General features: G+C 41.2%; 1 protein-coding gene and 1 non-coding gene across 2 annotated transcripts; both read right to left on the reverse strand.

The window, feature by feature from the left end:
- Positions 1-455: 455 nt before the first annotated feature.
- Positions 456-6099, reverse strand: IL17F (interleukin 17F). The gene is made up of 3 exons (XM_054568814.1): positions 6073-6099; positions 1853-2058; positions 456-720 (listed from the first exon to the last, which is right to left on the reverse strand). The coding sequence occupies exons 1-3, from the start codon at positions 6097-6099 to the stop codon at positions 456-458; spliced, it is 498 nt and encodes a 165-aa protein (XP_054424789.1).
- A 2495-nt stretch (positions 6100-8594) lies between these two features.
- Positions 8595-8724, reverse strand: LOC129068024 (small nucleolar RNA SNORA25). Its single transcript, XR_008528843.1, has one exon. It is a non-coding gene; the product is annotated as a small nucleolar RNA SNORA25 (small nucleolar RNA).
- Between the last annotated feature and the right edge of the window lie 13230 nt (positions 8725-21954).

A 21954-nucleotide genomic window follows, 5' to 3' on the forward strand; every position in this document is an offset into this window, starting at 1 on the left:
AAAGATTTAGCAAATGCTTAATAAATATAGGTACTAGGTCCTTAACGCCATCCTTCCCACCCCACCGCAGCCTGGACAACCCCTCCCACCCCCTTATGTTGTGGGTATATTTTCTGTTTTTATCCACATGGAACAGAGGACCCTTTTACCAACAAAGCTCCCAGGGAGCGGCACTGCATCGCAGCGACTGCGTGCTGGTCATCAGGGCACATATACAGAGCGGCCCAAGGGCGCCTTCATTCTCCTCCAATTGTTTTCAGGGGGTCGGGACATTGTAACTGCTCAGGACTATGTTAGGATTCAGAAGAGCCCCAGAAAGTGAATACTACATCTAATACAGAGCTTTGAGAATTCCATGCAGACCTCATTAAGAGTCCTGTGAAGTGGGGGGAATCGGGGACCACACAGGACTTGTTGCGGAGCGCTGGATGAGGAGTGGCACTTCCAGAGCTGCTTCAGCTCAGCTGATGTGCAGCTCTCAGGTCACGTGCATAGCGGACGATGGGGGTGACGCAGGTGCAGCCAACAGTCACCATCACCTTCTCCAGCCGGAAGGAGTGAGAGCAGCCCTGGGGCTCCCTCCGGAGGACCAGGAACTCTTGCTGGATAGGAACGGAGTTCATGGAGCTGTCTTCCTTCCCCTCGGCATTGATGCAGCCCGAGTGTCTGCACTGGGCCTCTGCAATCTCGGAGGGGAACCGGTGGGGGTCCCAGGTGATGCTGCAGGAGGAGCAGGAAAAGCCAGTGGTAAGACAGGGAGGGGAAGACGGACAAAGGATGAGAGCCCTGCAGCACTGGGCGCTCACATGCAGGGAGGTGGAGCTGAGTAACAGCACAGGCTCCCAACAGACAACCTGGATTTTGGCTCCAACAGGAGCTGAACTCCCTAAGCCTCAGCTTCCTCGGCTACAAAATGGAGATTCTCATATATCCCTCCTAGAACTGTTAAGATCATTCGGTGATACAAATGTATATCCAATGCCATACTGTAAAATGTTGGCATTCAATAAATGTTAGGTCTTAATTTAGTTCATTTTTTCACAATTACAATTATTATTCATCCTTTGCTTAGAGAACAAAATCACCAGTAGGCCTCCCAATATATAGTCTACAAAGTATGCTGCTTGGAAGAGAAAACCAAAGCCTCAGAGGTCTATAAATCGAGGGCCTTCTCTCAATTTCTCCCTCGATAGCCCCCTTTGCCAGGAGGCATAAAGGCAGCTAAGCCAATTCAGCCAACTTGCCACCATACACACTCCCTTCGAGTGGGAAGCAATACAGGCAGCCCAGAAGCATTTCTAATTATCCCTGGAATCTGTTTTTATACTGGTATTGGGAGGACTTACATGAGTGCTTGATATTTCAGGAACCTACACATGAGACAAAGTCACAAGACCGCACCCTGAACACTCCCTCCTTGCATCCCACTTCCCGAAGAGTCTTTCTCCTCCACTCTGTTCTCCACTCCTGGAAGACCATTGTCTAACCTGAGTGGATCTCTCTAAACTGACTTTTCTGGTTCCCACTTATTCCCACGCAGAGGTAATTATGTGAGCTGCTTTAAAGAGAGCTCTCTTCCAACACAGAAAGTTTGTAAAATCCAATCTAGGGCTCCATGAAGCAGAAAAAGGCAGAGTCAATGACAAATTGAAAGCAAAATAGTAAGACTTTCAACCACCCAGTCCAAAACAGCAAGAAAAATGTGAGCTCCCAGGTAAAGTGGTATTTCTGTTTTTATGAGGAAATGTGAGGATTTCCAGTTGTTCTATTTTTTCTAAATTTTCTACTTTCCAACTGGAATAAGTTAGCATATTTTTCAAAAGAATGTGAAGATAGTTTCCTCTGTACTTACTTGTAATCCCAGGGGGAGCTGGAGCGGTTCTGGAAGTCATGTGAGATAGGAGCCACCTGGTTTTGTCTGAGGATGCGAATGTCAACCCTCACACTGTTGTCCTCTGGAGGAGGACAAAGGGCAGTAACCCCTGCGTTGAGGTTTCTCCGAGCTGCCCCCTCCCTCAGGAGAGTGAGCCCCAGCATCAACAGCAGCAGACGCTTGATCTGGAAAATATAGAAGGTTACAGCTGATTAGGGGCTCTGGTGTCACCTGCTGGCAAGAGACATCCGATGATTTGTCTGAATTCAGCATTCCTGATCTGTGATGAGATCATGGCTTCTCTCTGAACCTCAGATCCTCACCTAGAAACTGGAATGGTCATACAGGAAGATATCAGGGTACCAAACTGAGAGCTAAACTCATTAGCCTGGTGGCTGAGCCTCCACAGTGTGAGGGCTCCTAACCAGTGGGACAGAGAGATAACAGGGCCTGGCCTCCTCCTAAGCCTCTGGTTTCTCTTCTTTTTGACCGGATGGTAACTCTTGCTTTATAATAATATTCACAAGATTAAACGAAATGTTCTTTGGAAAGCAACTATAAATCTAACAAAAATAGAGCCTTACTAAATTATAGCTCTTGTTTTTATTATATTTCCCACCTCAAAGCCCATGAATCCTCTGCAGAATCCTTCCTCCCAGTGATTCCATCATCTAGAACACACTGCCCACCTCTCTCTCTCCAAATCCCACCCTTCCATCAAGGCCCTGCTCAGGTGTGGTCTCCCCCAAAAACTGCCTCTGGAGCAGTTCAATTGGAAGTATGTTAATTATCCTTAAATCATGAAGGTTTAACCATCTGCCACTCAAGCATCTTTTCTTTACTGTCTAGAAATGTACTGTTTGTGTCAGATCTCCACCCATTGGATTGTAAGTTCCTGCAGGAGAATGTGTCACAGAACAGGGGTTTCGTAAATACTTTCTGGATGGACGGAAAGCAGATAAGTGAATGAATAAACAAATCAATACAGTTAAATTAACAATATAGTTAATCTCCCACAACCTCCCAAAGAAAAACACTATAGCAAAGTCCCAATTCTCCACGCTAATTGAAAGAAGCAGGGGCACTAATGATGCACAGCAACAGAGACCATGGAAACTATTTCTCTTTAACTCCAGAACATATATATTTTTTATACTTACACTGACATGTTGGTTTATTTGGTTTTACAGGGATGCACAAAGAAAGAAAGTTCTCTGCAAAGACCTAACTAAAATAAAAGAAGAGCTAAAAGTCCCTTCAGCTTCCCATCGTCATGACAGGGCTTTGCTCACCTCACCATCAACACTGACCCTTCCTGGGGATGGACAAGGCCCCTCAGCGACTATTAACATAATGCAGAACAAGAGCCGAAGCTGAGTTGATTTCATTCTCTGGGCTCAGCGTGGCTCAGGCCCACAACTCCCATGAGTTAAGGTAGGTGAGACAATCAGACACATTGGTTAAAGGACCTCCTTTTTCTATTTTGCAGATGCTGCGACAAGAAATGATAAGAGTAAACAAAAAGGTTTTGCTGTCAATGGGCTGTACCAGGTAACTGTTACTAAAAAGAAGTGAAAGTGAGATTGACCCAGATAAACCTGAATGAGGCTGATTGGCCTTCTGATAATCAGCAGTCATCTACTTTCATCTCCCACAATCATATATTCATTCAACAACTTTGTCTCTATAGTGTGCTGATTCAAGACATGAGCTCTGGAATCAGATGTCCTGGGTTCCTAACTCAGTTCCAGGACTCTTACTTGCTGTGACTCAGTTTTCTCCACCAGAAAATGTGAAGATTAAATGGTAAGATCCACATGAAGCATGGAGAGCACAGCCACATGTGGTAAATACTCAGCACGGGTGATGATTATCAAGTCAACACTGTGCTGATGATACACAGCGGAGAGGAAAGATGTCCTCATGTACCTTCTGTCTGGACACAGCACTGTGGAGTTTGAAAAAGTAAAAGGACACCTGCTTACACAGGTGGGTCCTTAAATAGCTTCCCAGGCCTAACAATTCCTTCCTTAGATTTTTTACATAAATTTCTCCTTTGTGTTTTTTCTCTTCTGCATCATGTTCACTAAATTATTGTTATATTTCTTACCAAAGTTTTCAAATAACTGTACCTTGAGGGTATAGGATTTAGCAAAAATTGTCATGGTTCTAATAAGTCATTATTATAGTTGCTTATAGTCTTTGAGTACCGTAGAAACATATTCACATCCCTTTAAATTTTGGATTCTCCCAAGTTGCTCGTGGAGTAGGTAGAGCTGGTAAGGTAATTATTCCAATTAGATAGCTGAAGAACTTGTGTCTCAGAGGCAACAAATAACTCCGTTGGGTTCACCAACCTGCTCACGACAGTCTGGGGACTGAAACCTAGCTCATGGTGGTCAGTGCTAGTGCTCTTGTAGATCTTTATCATTGTTACTAACATACAGCCACTCACGGGTGTTTAATCTTAGCTTTGTCCCACTAGAGGAGCCAAGCATTTTAAGCAACATGACAGCTATGTCAGGAATGCATGGCTGTCGTAGGTCATTCATGCATTCCTTTATCAGGAAATCAGATGATGTCTGCAAATCCCTTCAGTTTGCTCCGCAAAGCTGTGGCTCTGATGGCTGATTTTAGTGGTTAAGCAATACAGAGCAGGGGCTCTGATAAGGCCCTTACTGGTTCTTAAGAGCAATATATGCAACATTTCTTCTCTGAGAGGTTCAGAAATCTTGCTTCTGAACCATTCAAGAATGCTGTACTTGGAGCCATTAAAACTGGATTCATGTCCCAGTTCCTGTATGAATAGTACCCAGGGATGTTAAATCACTTGACTTGAGATGTTGTTCATGTGTTCAATGGGGAAAGTAGTTCCCAAACTATTTCACTGGGTTGGTGAAAGTCTCAGAGGTAAAAACAATAATAATATTTTTAATACTAATATTTAACACTCCTTGAGTGTTTTCTCTATCTTCATTGATTGTTATATTAAAATGACCAAGTTGACTAAAAACTATGCATGCATAGATCTGCTATTTCAGAGTATAGATTTAGTCATTTGCAATGATATCAATTAATCCCCCCTGAAATCCCATAAGGGACATGCCATTATTATTCTCAAAACTGATAAGGGGAATAATAGTGCACAGAGTGGTTAAAAACTTTTGCCAAATCTCACATTTAGTAAGTGATGGAACCAGGTTTTACTCCAAAGCTTATACCCCTAAATGCTGCACTTTATTACATTTCTTGTCATCTCTAAAATAATATGTAGATATAACACAGTATTATCATCACCATATGTCATGACTTTTGTATGAAATCCAAGCTCTTTTAGTTGCATGGCTTATTAACAAGGGGAAAAAAAAGAGAGATTATTTAAGGCAATGCCCTGTTTTCATGCTCTTCTATATTAAAAATCCTCTCCAGGTCTTACCTGACTACTGCCAGGCAAGATTCCAGACCCAGAGGAGGTAGATTTCCATCACACTAACATCTCTCTCTCTCCTCAGAGGAGTGAGAGAATGCAAAAGTAATCAGTTATCAGAGACAAGGCAAATTTCCGTCCCCTAGAAGCTGTCCAAAGTTCACTGTGGCATGGTTTCACTTCCTCCACAGGGCACTCCTTCTCTACCTGTAGTCTTGTAAAAATCATTAAACCTCTTTCGGCCCTGACTTCCTTCTCACACACACACACACACATACACACACACACACACACCCCCATCTTACAGTGATACAGAAGAGATAGATAGACAGATAGATACATAGATACATAGATAATAGATAGATATCTTCAAGGGAGTATTTTCTATATCACCATAGGAGATATATATGTATGTGTGTATACACACACACACACACACACGCACGCATGCACACACATATCCTAATAAACTGGCTAAGCTCCCACATGAGATTAGAGTTTTAAGCCTGTACAACTCTACAATGATAGCCACAAGAGAGATAATATGGTTTGTGACACCAACTATGCCAAAGCCACCAGGTGAAGAGCTGTTTTACACCCCACTATAACTTCTGACTATATTTTCTTTTTCTCCACCAGACAGGGATCAAAATTTAAGTCAGTTCTGTTTTGAAAAGAAATACCCCTAATCAAGCCTAATTCCTTAGAAATCTGCTTTTCTGGAATCCTGGGGAGTGACTATACCTAAACAGAAATTGTTATTACTACTCACCACAGCAATGTTACACAGGATGGTCATTGTCGTGTTGCTCTGGTTGCCCGCTTCGTGCAGTCAGCTCTTTCTTTTCGTGTCCTGTGTGTGCCTGTGTTGTGTCAATGAGAATACCTGTTGGTTTTATAGCAATCACTGTCCTTGTTCCGATTGACCTGCTTACTGTCATAAGATGTGGTTGCCCTGAAGTGACTGACGAATGTAGGTTTTTTCTATTCCACTTCCTGAAGGGGAATCAAAGGGGGACCCTAAAAAGAGATGACGGAAAAAGGATCAGACATTTCTTTTCTTCTGCCCCCACTTCCACCCCCATTGCCCTGAAATTACAGCAAAATTCTTAACTAATTTTCTACAGAGACTAACCAAGTTAAAAATTGCTGTCATGCTATTTTATGGTCTTCCACAAATGGTTAAGACCTCTTGACATGCACCGTATGTTCTACTTTCTAGTCATGCAATATGAACCATGATTTAAGTGGGAAATATGTCATCCTTAGAAGAGTCTTGGTATTAGATGGCAGGCCTCCCTCTAGCTCCAATTTAAGAATGGAAAAACAAAACCAAAGAAATGAATGATGTCAGTGAGAAATTCTGAAATTACATCCCCAGGTAGCTTTGTGGTAACCTGAACTAATTTGATTTTAACCCCATGGTTAGACTATTACTGATGCTTAATAAATAATCATTATTCATACAACATATAAATGACCACTATCTTGGCTATCTCTGATTGAGGATGATTTTTTTAACCTAAATGGATAAGCAAGTAGATCCTTTAAATGCTCTGATGCATTATTTTAAATAACCTGCGAAAAGCAAAAATTTAATTTGTCTCATTTAAATGTAGGTCAACAAATATTTATTAAGCACATGCTATGTGTTAGGCATTGTACTTCAGTAATACACAGACATTTTGAAATAACAGTAACTTACTTTTTTTATCTCCATTAAGATTAGGTAAAATTATACATGCTTGTTTAAAAAGGCAGGGTACATTTTATCAGAGCAAAGTTATTTTCACCTATCACATGTGTGAAAAATTTCCTCCATTTTTTTTAACTGAGGTAATGAAGAAACAGCTCTTGAGTTCATTGGAAGACCATCAAAATTTGATCAAAATTCTTCTGTGATCATGTGCCTTTCATCCACATTTCTGCTCTCCATGACCATGGATTCTTCTCTGCCTCTCTCCTCTGAAACAATCAAGAGTTTAACTCCTATTTTAAAAACTCTCTTGAATTATTCTCCCAAAAATCATACCCTTTCTCTTTACCTCTCTGCACATAATTAGTTACCCCAAGGCCATGAACACACCAGAGACTCACACTTGCTTATATGTTTTAGGGTGAGTCTCCGGTGTGTTCATGGCCTTGGGGTAGCTTTAGCTCCCCCCAGTAATCTCTACCAGTCTCTTTTGCTCAATGTGCATCCCCAAATATACACTCTAAATAAAAACAGTGTATGTTTTATGCATACACAGATTCAAGACAAGTCTCCTAGCCAACCCCTTCTAGCTACACTGAAGCCCTTAAGCCCATTTTATAGAGAATTTTTAAGACTTCACCAAATATATCCTTCCATATATTCAGTAACATTAACACCATGAAAAGAGGAGCCATGTTTTCATGTATCACTCATGCTACCAAAGTAATAAATACAATAGATCCTTAAAAATATATTAAACTGACTGGTTGAGTCACTCACTGTCTTCAGGGGTCTCTTATCCATCCAGAGCTATACCTCAATGCATTCATTGAAGGCTACACCAGCTCTCTTGAAAGAAGGAACAAATAAATCCCCTTGAATTAAAAGTGCCTAATGTAATACAAGAGGATTTTCTGGATTGCTGGAGAGAATTAAATAGCCTTTTGTGTAAGAAAGAAGCAAACATTGATGTTTTACATCCTGTAGTCACAGCGTTTTCCCCCATCAAGGTAAAAACAACTAACTTAGGATGTCAAACTAGTGATCAGCTTTCACCAAGTTTGAAGTGAATCAATGGATTCAGATCATTATTTCACCTGTAGTGTAAATCATGTGCTAATACTGGGACACAATAATGAGTATATAATGGACACATAGCTGACTGTGTTGGAAGCCCCTCACCAACTGGCCCTGTACCAGCCATGACCCACAGCTTTAAGAGTTTCCATAAAGCAAGTGGAGCCACCATGTAACACAGCAACAGCTAGGACACTCAACACACAATTCAAGGGCCAACAGAGAGAGAAAGCTGAGACTCTAGTTCCAAAACTGAGTTACATACAGCCTCACGTGAGGTACAACATTGTAACTGGTCCATCATCCATGTTAGCAATATTTTTTTTAATGCCCAACTACAAGTTTGTTCAGGCTATTACAGGTAATAGAGTGTACTATTTTAGCCTCTACATTAATTCATTTAAAATCTTATTAAGGAAAGAAAGCAAGCATCCATATATCAACCAAGAACATAATGACATGAGATTGTTGGAGATGTATATAGTTAAATGTACACATTTAGTTTTATTTATTTATTATTTATTTATATCTCCTCAGGGAAACATAGCACTATCGAGTATCTATTACATCCTATGGAGAACTTTAATTAGATTAGGTCACAGCATTAAGAGCTCCTGGTTTTTGTCCCATAAGATCTCTTTGAAATGACCTATAAATTAATATGTTATCTAATGTGTGCATACCTTTTAAAATAATTTTTGCTCAATCTAGTTGTCATGTCAGTCATTCCTATATAACAGGAATGGAGATGATCATGTGATCATAAAGTATCTGGTCACTAGCAACCTACAAGAATTAGCTAGACAAAGGACATCTGCAAGACTCCAGTGATCAAAGACAGCTATTGTAAAATCTCACTGTGAGGCAGACTCTTTGGGTCCCTGTTTGGGCACCAGCTGAAGGAGGGAGCAGGACTCTGAGTCTTGCAGAGCCCATCCTGAGGTCATCATGAATAGGGGGAAATAAAATGAGTTGTACCAGACACTTCTCAGTCTTATAGGAGGGGAGATGGCACTTTCCTCTAGTGGAGAAGATCCCAAGCCCTTCTCTTGAAGTGGGTTTTATTGAGAACCATATGAGCACGGGTATGGATGCAAAGCTCATCAATCAATGTCAAAAGGCTATATTTACAGAAAACAAATAGAGATCATAGGTAACAATTGAAGGAACACAAGAGATTTGCCTCAGGTCTGGGTCTGTGAATAATGTAAATTTCCTTCCCAGCATGAGCCAGTTATAGCATGGAACTTACTTCTAGGCCTGATTTCTCCCAGAAAACCACCAGATCCAATTTAGGGCTGTACCTGCCTTTAGTATTGTCTCAAGCCTGAGCCAGGTGGGTGGAGCAGAGCAGCCAAGAGATAAGGAGACTTCTTTCAGATAGAATGAGGAATCCAGCCATATCAAAGCCGAGGGGTGAGGGTCTTTTTCCCCTTCTCTGTGTCCCCCATGTCCTTCCCATGATGTCCCCTATGCAGCTGTGCCTGTCTTAGGTTGCCCCTGCCATCAAGGGATCTAACCCCTCATTGACTAACCAGCCATCCTCCGGGGCCAAGCAGGGTGATGTGAAGAAGGCAGGGGTTGCACCCCTGCCAGGAGGACACGTTTTGTCTCCTCAGTGGCCTATTTTTCCAAGTTGTCCTTGTTTAGCTCCCGCGTTGGGGCCCTGTTGCCTGTCGGTGGGGCTACAGCTCCTGAAACCAGACAGGGCATTTCCCAACATCACTGATTACAAATAGCTAATATAAAATCACACATAGCGTGTGTTATATTTATATTGAACAGTGCTTATCTAGGCAATGAACATAAGGGTTAATAAAATGTTCCCAATATGTTGAATGCTAACAATGTAGCAGAAAGGAAACCTAGTGGTTAAACACGTTGACTTTTAAATAACCAACATTCAGAAGTTTGTATGAGCAGGGAAAGTTGGGTAAAAAATGTGAAGAGATTAAGAAGTACTAATAGATAATTACAAAATAGTCAAGGGTATAAAGTACAGTATAGATAATATAGCCAATAATATTGTAATGACTATGCATGGTACCATGTGGGTACTGGGAATATCAAGTTGATCACTTTGTAAAGTATATGATTGTCTACCACTGTGCTGTACACCTGAAACTAATACAAAATAATACTGAATGTAAACTAAATTTAAAAATAATTTTTAATAACTTTTATGTTCACTCAAAAAAAGGCAAATCTAATCAAGATATGTTGCCCTAACCTAACCCTATATATGTAGATAAAGAAACTAATGCTTAGAAGTGAGGTGGCCCCATAGCAAAAGGCAAAAATAGTGGCTCTTTCACAGAGGTCAAGTGTCAGGCTGTGATGACAATGAGATTTTAGGCTAGATAAATGACACCGCACCCTATGCAATGGCAAAACATTTGGCAGAATTATTGCCTGTGATAACTGAAGAGGCAGTTATACCTAGAAGCACGAAAGTTCTAGAGAAAGATACTAGAAAACAGAATACTAGTTTTGTGTGTTGGATGCTATCATCTGCATTTGGCAAGGTAATACAAGAAATGGATGAGTTCAGGAAAGAGTTGGCAGGTTTGCAGACAAATATGAGAGAATGAAGGGAGTCCAGAAATTAAGAGTCTTTCAAGATTAAAACAATAATTTCTATCCTCCCAAAACAAGAGATAAGATTGAAAATGTCTTTGAGGGAGAAATGTACAGTAAAACTTTTCAACCAAATAAATTTCCTATGGCCAAGAATCAACATGAAGCATCTGATACATCCTTTTAATTGAATAAAAGAACTCAGAATAGAGTGTAAGGATATTGTTCTAGTGAATTACCACAAAATCGAGACAGAGAGGAATGCAAAGCAAAGAAATAGAGATATTCTGGGAATTATGCCACAAAAAGAACCAATTTAGATAAGAAGTTTACTAAATTTTGAGAGAGCTCTTGAAATTGATTGTGAACCAACCCCAAACTTCTAGGCACAAAGGAAGGCATACTTGCCCACAGTATTACAGATGTGGCAAAGATATTATTGGGGCAAAATTACCTCCCAGAGGTTGGAGCCAGAGATCACAAAATGTCCCTGAGAGTTGGGCCCCTCTTGAAGAGTAGAATCTAGGTCTGATTCAAGAATTTTCCACATGCTCTGGCTATAGGATCCCTACAACGTCAGCCAAGCAGGATTCAGGGTTGCCACAGGTCAAAAATGTGCATCTCCCATTCTTTCTTTCCCAAATGGAAGTATTTAGTACTATTTTCCAGCTCTATTCTATCCATTGAGACCTTATGTGATGAACTACAGTATATCATTTAGAAATCCTAGACTTTGAGCTACATACTCTGAGAGGATAGAAGTTTTGGCTGCTCTCCCTTAGGGAGAGGGTGAAAATATTATGTATATGCAAGAAGAGTGAACCAAGTATCTGGTGAATAGAAGGGTGGACTATGATAGACACAGTGATCCCCAAAACACTATTCTTCTCTACTTCCAGGAACCTGGAACATTACATTTCTTAGCCTCTCTGCTGCGTGACTTGCCTTGACCAAACAGAAGTGAAGTGTTTCACTTCTAAGCAGAAAAATCTAAAATACACTTGTCACTCTCCATGACCGCTCCTCCCCTGACTCGGGAATTATGGTAACATGTGGGGAAATGGAGACACAGTCAAGGGTCTGGATCTCTGAGTGAGTACCATGAGCTGAGCCTCCCTGTTCATCTACATTGGACATGTAAGCATGTTCAAGAAACAAGCCTTAGTTCTTATAAACCCGTGCAATTTAGAGACTGTTACGCAACAGTTCCTAGTCTAAACAGACTGATAGAGACATTAAATTATTTTACAGGCTTCTCTGTTTGTTTTTACTTTTTGTCAGAGCTCTGACTCCTCATTAATAGCCAGTTAAACAATGTTATCCTATATTTGGTTTGAAAGATATTTAGAAAGAATTAAATGCAAAAAATAAACTAGGACTATTATTCACTATTTTATTCACTAAACAAAAGCTATTCGTATATACTTTATTTTAATCCCAGTGTTATCTCCAAATAATATTAAAACACTTCTAATTTCCCTGGACATTTAGTTGCAAACAAATATGAGAGAATGAAGGGAGTCCAGAAATTAAGAGCCTTGCAAGATTAAAACAATAATTTCTATCCCCCCAAAACAAAAGATAAGATTGAAAATGTCTTTGAGGGAGAAATATACAGTAAAACTTTTCAACCAAATAAATTTCCTATGGCCAAGAATCTGACCTTAAGGCCAGACCCTTCTGAATAAGGGTTAAGAACATTGAGCCAGAATGGCCTCAAAGCATGAAGGCTGGTTTTATTCCCAACCTTCAAGCCCCTTGCAGTTCTCTCCCCTCTCAAGCACAGATATTCTGTCTCTGCTTAGGCTATTCAAACCTATTAAATACATAATCTATCTGCCTTTTTAGTCCCTAGATCATTTAGAAAGTCCACGTCCCATTCCCTTTCAAAGCCCCACCTCTCTGTCCCCTATTGAAGAAATTTTTTAAAAACATGGAAGCATGATAGCATCTATCACCACAAACCTACAGACCCCCACAAACTCCACATCATCCATACCCCTCAGCTCCTTTAATGAAAAGGATTATTTCCAGGTTAAGAATCCTTTGTGCCTGTTCATTTAGTTTTACTTATTTGAGTCAAATATTCAAACCCATTATGTACTTATTAGAATCTCCATAAAAATCACACTTCATAGCAATTACCTTTTTATAAAGATCAACATATTTTCATGAGAAAAGATTTTTCAAGCCCTGAATGGTGTGGCTCAGTGAGTTGGGCATCATCCTGCAAACCGAAAAGTCACTGGTTCAATTTCAGTCGGGACACATGCCTGGGGTGTGGGCCAGGTCCCCCAGCGGGGGCGTTCAAGAGGTAACTGATTGATGTTTCTCTCACACATCGATGTTTCCCTCTCTTTCTCCCTCCCGTCCCCTCTCTTTAAAATAAGTAAATAAAATCTTTTTTTAAAAAAGTTTTTCAAGAACAGAACAACATTATTTTTGGTTTAAAAATTAAAAAGAGATCATTATAATGATTGTCAGATGAAAATACTGTACCAGGGTCTTCCTGTACTGATGTTTGTGGGATTAGGAGTTATTTGGGGCTTAGGTCAACACAGGATAAAAGATACAGAAGTCCTTTCCTTTCTCCATCTATAACTGTCACCCAGTCTTTCTCTGTGTGTGTGTGCACATGCATGCACATGTTTGTCTCAGAGTATAATGCCTGATGAAAAAAAAAACAATAACCTATGAAAAGAGTCACAGGGGAGAAAGATGAAGGAAGGGGATGAGGCAAGAGCTGAAAAAGAGGAAAAGTAAGGGGTGAGGGGAAGACTTAAGAAAAGAGTTTCCCCAGAGTAGTGTGTTGCTAATCTGGGATGCAATAGGGCTGAGGTCACTGGAGAAAGTTCCAGATCAAATGGGGGAACCCCTCAACTCTGAAACTATTCTATGGACCTGTGGAGGCTTTTGCAGCAGAGTTTTATCTTTGCTAACCAAGATACAATTTATTGAATTCCCTTGCTGAACCAGTCACTGTGTAGGTATTTAACATGAGTAAGAAGAAGAAAAATAAAAGTACTACCTAAAAAAGGAGCAGAAAATAACCACAAGTTTCCTTTACCCAGGAGTGCTGTGAACTTTATGTCCCCAATCAGAAGACCAGGTGGCACTTCTGATTTGGAGACCATGTATCATGGTTCATTTTGGAAGCACACAGAGCCTATTTCAATGTACAAAATTTTCAGAGAGCGAAATTGCTACACATTTGAATAATAGGAATTTGAGTTTTCCCTGGAGAGAAGAAAAAGGGAGAGAGATGCCAGTAAGAGACCAAGTTGAGATGGCAAAGGAACTTTTAAGAGTCATGAGCTTAGCATTCAAATTGTTCCCACATCTACACTGTGCTTCAGTTCTCTTCCAGTATTTCTCGGTCTAAGGGAAAATTCTTTACATACAAAACAGTCATAATGTCTACAGAGCAGCAAAGTGACGTAGAGAGAGAGCAGCAGCCTCAGGAGGGGAGGCAGCAAGAATGAGTCAGGCAAGAATTGGAAATGAGAAGGCAAGCTCTGTCCTCCACCCCAGCCATCCAGGAGCGCCTTCCTGCTCAGTGTGATCCTGGGACCAGCAGCATTTAGCTTGCTAGCACCTGAGAGCTTGTCTAAAATGTAGAATCTCGGGCCCTGGCCCTAAACTATTAAATCTGACTTCACATTCACAAGATCCTCAAGTGATTCATATCACATAGAAGTCTGGGAGGCACTGCTTTAGAGAACGTGAAAGAAAGGGCGAGACTTCCCATAAAATTACAGTGGGGCCCACTAGATGCATTACATTTTGTCAAACTGAGGAACTGAGAGTCAAGTGTCCTTAAAAGTGGTTGGGATAAGCAAACAGGAGCCTTAAGTCTCACAGCTGCACTCCCTGATAGCTAAGAACTGTACCTGTTCTACTCTGGAGGGTTCCTTGAAAAGTACAGGGGTGAAGAGAACAATAGAAAAGTGAGGTTGTTTCCATGTAGAAATTCAGCAGCAGCTGATTTGGGTTGGCCTCACCGAGCTACCCACAGGCTAGCGGCAGGCAACTCAGGGTTCCGTGCAGGCTTTCACTTACTCAGCAGCCAAGCTGATTTCCTGCATCAGATGGATGGAATTAGTCAACACATTACCGAGTGCCAATGCCTGGGGAAAGCCCGTGTGAGCATCTGTCAAACACTGTCGAATTTTCCCAGCTTCCTCCCACTGAAATCTCTCTTGAGCTTGTTTCTACTAGGTCATCCAGGAACTAGTGATCAGCAACATTTGCTCCTGAGCTGCCACCACGGGGCAAAGTTCTAGGGTGGTGAGCTGGGGTGGCTAGTCTAGTCCCAGAAAGGTGACCTTGCAATCCATTTTTTGCCTCTAGATCAATGATCAATTTCTTAGACATTGGTCCAAATCTAATGTGTAGCCCCCGTTTCATTTATTAAAGAAAATCACCATCCCACACCTTTCACATGAACTCATGTTTCAGCTTCGGCTCCACAAAATGTTTTGTGTTTCTGAGCCCTCGCCTTCTCCTGGCCAGTTCCTTTTTCCTAGAATGAACGTTTCAGTTCTCTCTACTCATTTAGGTTCAACCCAAATGCCTGGCCTCTTAGTTCAAATCCATCTCCTCTGACCGGCAATGCAATTGTGTCTTGCCCTCTTCTGAAATCTCCACTAACTTTCATGGCATTTCATTTAGCAGTTACTTTTCTCCTGTCCACTTGAATGACTACCTGTATGTGCTTTTGTGTTTTTAGCTTTCAAGTGTTTATTTCTAATCTGCTTATTCTGGGGTTTTTTTTAATCTTCCCTCCACTCCCACATCCCCAGCAAATTATCCCACCCATAGCTGGTGCTAGGGAATAGTTATCCACTTAATTTGATTTAATTTGATATTGATCCTAGTTAATTTCTTCTTCCACCTGATTTTTTTCCTAATAAGTGGATCAGAGTATGTCACCACAAAATACGTCACTTGGACATAAGGACTATTTTAAGCTGAAGGTAATGAGAAACAACAGACTCAGGAAAGGCTGTCCTCCCCCTGTCTAAAAGCAGGGCATGAGTTTACCTTTGCAAAGGTGCCCCCTCTCTTATATTAGAAGGAGGACAATGACTAAGCCACCGGAGAGGGAGACAGCTCATCAATGGAGTGAGCGCCAACCTGAGTCTGCATAGCAAACCTCACTAAATAACACTTAGCTTCTATTAGTTTCCCACATATATTTCCTTTCCTACAATTTACTTCTGCTAGATGTCCAAAACCCTCTCCTTCACTAATCTAGTTAATTCTGAGTGCATATGTGGGGCAGTAGGGGGTGGGGGGGGGGACCAGAGAGAGAACAGAGAGAGCCACTCCTCTGAGAAATGTGTCACTTTCACTCCTGCAGCGGACTGACTCAGAGTGGTAAATCTCAGGTTCCCCTAATTTTCGTAGAAACACTGTAGAACAGCAGGATTAAATGGGTTTCCTGTGAGGGACAGTCCTTTGCAGAGGTGAGGAATTGAAGGGTGTATGGAGAAAGGAGAAGAAAATAAAGAGAAGGGATGTGAGAAGGAAAAGGGGAACCTCAGGGAGCAAAGAGAGGCGTGCCCAATTTATCAGGGCTCATTCCACTGCTCTCTCCCCTGCAACTCACCCAGGGTGATCACAGGATGGTGGTCGGGAAAGGACATCAAGGTGAAAAAAGACTGAGAGGTTCACGGCTGGCTGCGCAGAGCCCAGCACTTAGGGAAAGCTTCCTGTAGAGTGCACATGTTTATGTCCATTCCACAAGCTTTGTGCTGAGCAAATCACCCAGGAGAATGTCTCTGCTAACTTTTTTATCCCATGACATCTCTCACCCTACAGGTCCAGAGCACTTCTTCACCTAGCACCCAAGTTAGCCATTAGGTAGGGTAGACTTCTCTTTCCCTTTGCTCCATATAGATTTCAGGAGCTGCACAGGTCTTTAGAGATAATCTGGTTCAGCCCTCTCAGCTGATGATGAAGGTTGGATGGCTTTCCTACTGGCAGCCCCCAGGGGAGGAGCCCAGCCTGGACGCAGGCCTTTTGACTCCCCGTAGTTTCCATCCACAAACAAAGGCGTCACTCTACAAGTCTTCCAGGACCATTTTTTTAACAAAGTGCTACCTAAGGGAGGAAAATTATTATATTAATAGCCTTACATTGCAGATCAAGCCATATAGCTCACAAAGCATTTTCATCAACATTTATCTTTTAATTATATTTTACTTATTATGCTATTACAGTTGTCCTGATTTTTCCTTCTTTGTCCCTCCCCCGCCCCCAGTCCCTCAGGCAATTCCCTCCAACCATTGTTTATGTCCATGGGTCATGTGTATAAATTCTTTGACTACTCCATTTCCTATACCGTACTTTGCATCCCCATGGCTAATCTGTAACTACCTATTTGTACTTCTTAATCCCCTCACCTCTCGACCAATTCTTGCACGCTCCCTCCCATCTGGCAACCATCAAAACCCTTTGACCCTGGCTGGTGTGGCTAAGTGGATTGAGTGCTGGCCTGCAAAATGAAGGATCACTGGTTTGATTCCCGGCACATGCCTGAGTTGCAGACCAGGTCCCCAGTAGGGGGCACACAAGAGGCAATGACACACTGATGTCTCTCTCTCTTTCTCCCTCCTTTCCCCCTCTCTAAAAATAAATAAAATCTTTGGGGGGATATTCTCTGTATCCATGATTCTATCTCTGTTCTTGTTTGCTTAGTTTTTTAGATTCATGTTGTTGATAGACTTGCATTTTTTGTCATTGTTCATAGTTTTGATCTTTTTCTTAAATAAATCCCTTTAATATTTCATATAATAATGGTTTGGTGGTGATGAACTCTTATTTTTTTCTTGCCTGGGAAGCTCTTTATCTGCCCTCTGATTCTAAATGATATCTTTGCTGGGTAGAGAATCGTGACAGTAAGACCCTGCTTTTCATGACTTTGAATATTTCCTGCCAGCCCCTTCTAGCCTACAGTCTCTTTCAAAAAATCAGTTGATAGTCTTATGGGAACACCCCTGTAGGTAACTTCTCTCTTCCTACTTTTAAGATTCTCTCTTTATCTTTAATATTTGGCATTTTAATTATGTGTCTAGGAGTGGGTCTCTTATGCATCCATCTTGCTTTGGGCTCTCTGTGCTTCCTGGACTTGCTTGTCTATTTCCTAAACTAAATTAGGGAAATTTTCTTTCATTATTTTTTCATATAAATTTTCAATTTCTTGCTCTTCCTCTTCTCCTTCTGGCACCCCTGTGATGTGAATGTTGGGCCTCTTGAGGTTGTTGAAGATGCTGCTTACACTATCCATACTTTTTTGGATTCTTTTCTCTTTTTGTTGTTCTGATTGGTTGTTTTTTGCTTGCTTATGTTCCATATCGTTGATTTGAATCTCAGCTTCATCTACTGTACTGATATTTTCCTGAAAAGTGTTCTTTATTTCAATTAGTATATCCTTTGTTTCTGACTGGATCTTTTTTATGCTGTTGAGGTCCTCACTTAATTTCCTTGAGCATCCTTATAACCAGTGTTTTAAACTGCATCTGGTAGATAGCATTTTGTTTAGTTGTTTTTCTGGAGTTTTGATCTGCTCTTTCATCTGGGCCATGCTTCTTCTCATCTTGGCAGCCTCCCTGTGTTTGTTTCCATGTATTAGGTAGAGCTACTTGGACTCTGTGTCTTGATAATATGGCCTAAAGCAGTAGGTGTCCTGTAGGATCTAGTGGCACAGCCTCCCCTGTCACTCAAGCTGGATATTTCAGTTGCACCCTTCATGTGAGCTGAGTACACCCTCCTCTTCTAGTTGAGACTTGGTTGCTGCTGGTAGATCGAAGGGAGGGATTATACCCAGGCCAGTCAGCTACAAGGATTGGCTGTGACCACTTAACCAACTTCCACCCTCCATGAAGGATCAGAGGTGCAAGGGAAGGGTGGTGGTGCTCCGACTTCATCTGTAGCTGTCCACTGGGTGCACTGGTCCTGGGATTTCCTCAGTGGTATAGGCCAAGGTCAGCCTGTGCTGGGCATGGAGGTTCCCAGGAGAAACCAAGCTGTGAATCTAACCTGGCTGCTGCTTGTATAGGGCCTGAGGCTCACTGGAGCCAGCTGTTACTTGTTTGATAAGATCTAGGAAGTTATGAAGCATAAGCCAAGACAAGCCATTCATCCGGGGAAGCAGCTCGGGTTGGCCCATAAATTGGGTGGGGCAGAGTCTCTGGGGATCTCCAAGGCAGTGTTAGCCAGGTTGATGGGGTCTCAGACATGGCACCAGCTTGCCAGAGGATTTAGAAAAGGGACAATGGCGAGCGCCTTGATACCAGACACTTTAGTTTCTCCCTGTATACCACTGGTGCCTTTCAAGCTGCTACCCCAGTGCTGGGGCTCAGAGGAAGTGAGTCTGAGTAGGTGAGTCCACGTGTGGGTTCTTTAAGAGGAACTGCTTGGTGATCCAGCAGTTTCCTTTACCAACTCAATCCCCACTGGTTTTGCAGCCACGAGTTGTGGGGACTTATCCTCCTGGCACTAGAACCCTGGACTGGGGGCCTGGTGTGGAGCTATGACTCCTCACCTGAGATATCCCTCCCGAATGTTCATCCACCACATGGGTGAAGGAGCAGCCTGTTCTGTGTCTGCACCTCTCCTACAGTCTGGATGGATGCAGTTTCTTTAATTCCATAGTTGTCAGACTTCCACTCAAGGAAGTCTGATTTCTGACAGTTCCGAGTGATGGTTGTTCTATATTTTAGTTGTAATTTTGATGTGGTTGTGCAGAGGCAAGCCATATCTGCCTATGCCACCATTTTGATTAAAAGTTCATAGAAATTATGGTATTTGACTCTCACAACAATCCCATGAGAAAAAGATGATCAATCTCTCCATTTCAAAGATTAAGAACTTGAAACTTTCTTAGAGAGTACATGGAAACTGTACAAAGCCACACAGCTATCAAACAGCAAAGCTGAAATTCAAACCTACAGCTTTTGACTCCAAGCCCAGAGAAGGAAAAATAACTTCCCCGGATGCAGGCTGGAGAATTTGGAAATGAAGATGGCCAGGGAACAGTGACAAAGTGAAGGGTTGCAGGAGGATCAGACTGACAGAGTGAGCAACATTTTCTAAGTGGTGTCTGCACCGGGATCAGGACACCTGAGTGACTCTTTTTTCTGAAGATCATGAAAAATGAAACCAGTCTTTGTTTTATTCTGAAGGCTTTTTAGCCTCTTCACATTATCTTATACACAGTTACCTATGTATTAACAAGTGGAGACAAGATCTGGCCAGACGGTTTTGATGATAGCTCATGAGATGCCTTACTATAACAACTTTTCAAAGATTACCTAGTGGTGGGAAGTTGCCTGCTCTGCACTTGCTATGTTTACTATAGGAAGGATTTTTTAACCACTTCCATAACTCTGCGAGTACCAATGAAGGTACTGTGTGAGAAGTACGTAGTATGAGATCTTAAAAATAAACTTAAAATCTTAACCAGGCTAAATCTGGCAACTTTAAAAAGGAGATGAGGTTAGAGATGATATCAAGTGTTAGCAAGGATGCAGGAAAAAGGGCATCCTTTATATATACATGTGGGACTATAATTTGGCAATTTAGTGAAATACCTATAAAACATGAATAATGGTCATATTTTTGATCAAGCAGTTACACTTCTAGGAAATTACCCAAAGAAAATAAGCAAATACCAATTATATAGGCATATACACAAATGTATCTGGGGGGGAAAAACAAGGTATGTTTTCCTTAGTTACCAGATTATAGCTGTTGCTATTTACTTCTTAGGGTGATTTTCTAGTGTTTCTCTAATGAAGAGATACTGTTCTCTAATAAGAAAAAATTACATTCGAGTTGTTTTTAATTTTAAAAATTTAAATAGATTCCAAGAGGGTAGAGCTTCCTGGTAACTATGGGGCCCAACATAGTACACATTTTGTAGGATGATAATAAATGGCAAACACCAGTCATTGCCAAGTAAGCTTCTTGGCCTTTAGAGCAAATTGCTGAGATTATGCGGAGAGCAACACACGCTATGAAAGGTCTTCGATTTCATTTCTACTCTGGCGACCACAGACCTTGTCACCTCAGGTTTACTCATAGATGTAGCTCTAACCACCTCCAGCTCCCAACACAATCTCAGCACTTTGAAGTACTAAAAGGGACCAGGGCAGTATGGTGGTTAGATCAGGGTAGTTAAGAATAAAGATAGCCCTGAGTTTGAATCTAGAGTCCACTATGACTGGCTCTGAGACCCCAGGCAAATTATCTAACCTGAGCTTATTTCCTCTTCTATAAAATTGAGAAGATAATTCCACCTCATAAAATTATAGGATTCAATAATTTATATGACACCTAGGACTTAAATGCTGGTTACTATCAGGACCACACTTGCTCACCTGCCCAATCACTAGGTGCATGAAATTGTTTCTGGGAGTCAGTTTGCTTGGGAGCTTGGAACCTGTATACAACATTCCTATGTTAACTCTGATCTCTTAGTTTTTATTGTCCATTTGAGTGAAATGTGACATGTGAATGCTTGCATTTCTTCCGCAGTATGGATTTTCAGAATTCTGACTTTAAGTTCAAAGATTTGGATCTATTCTTAGTCCCTAAATTCCTACAGAGTATTATTCATTAATCTCAGTCTCAAATGCCTAACCTATAACTGGCTGATAAAATGGCTATATTGTGAAGTGTGAGTTTTAATTACTTTTAAGACTTGTTTTAAAGTTCACACACACACAAAATTATAGTAGTCATGTTAGGATGGTAAGATAATTTTGTTCTCTATTTTCCTAAACAGTCCATGTTGTTTTTTTAGACATAGCAATACTTTAAAAAATAGAACCTATGCACATAGTTCGATCCAACCTTAGGCTGTTTTTGGATATACAGGGTAGAGCAAAAGTAGGTTTACAATTGTTTGTATGGAAAATAATACTTAATAAATAATGCCATAGGGGTAAATTGTGTTTCATATATTCACAACTGTAAACCTACTTTTGCCCCACCCTGTATTCTCTGGCGCTGTCCACTTAAATGACTAGAATGGCAACGCATATATGTAAGATGGCATGAGCCGACCTTTCTATGCCAAGGTTAAACATTAGTACTTAAAGGCAGGAAGGCTTAGCTTGTTTTAAGAAGTATCTGCTGGGAGAATTATTATCAAATAGTTCAAGTATCAATAAGAATGGTAAATCTAAGTAGATGGTAATATCCTCCTACAGGCCATAGGAAAACACTCAGAATTTAATAGTAAAAATATTGAGAATCCTAATTCTCTCCCTAGAGGAAAAACTGAAGAAAATGAGC

The sequence above is a fragment of the Pteronotus mesoamericanus genome, unplaced genomic scaffold, assembly GCF_021234165.1.
Source record: "Pteronotus mesoamericanus isolate MK-2021 breed Mesoamerican mustached bat unplaced genomic scaffold, CSHL_Meso_final contig_20, whole genome shotgun sequence".
Classification (NCBI taxonomy): Eukaryota; Metazoa; Chordata; class Mammalia; order Chiroptera; family Mormoopidae; genus Pteronotus; species Pteronotus mesoamericanus.

Excerpts from the sequence above, each read along its gene's own strand:
- IL17F (XM_054568814.1), bottom strand. The coding sequence starts at position 6,099 with ATGACCATCCTGTGTAACATTGCTGTG. Across the intron at positions 2,059-6,072 it reads TCCTGTGTAACATTGCTGTG|ATCAAGCGTCTGCTGCTGTT; the intron begins GTGAGTAGTAAT and ends TATATTTTCCAG. Across the intron at positions 721-1,852 it reads AGCTCCCCCTGGGATTACAA|CATCACCTGGGACCCCCACC; the intron begins GTAAGTACAGAG and ends CTCCTCCTGCAG.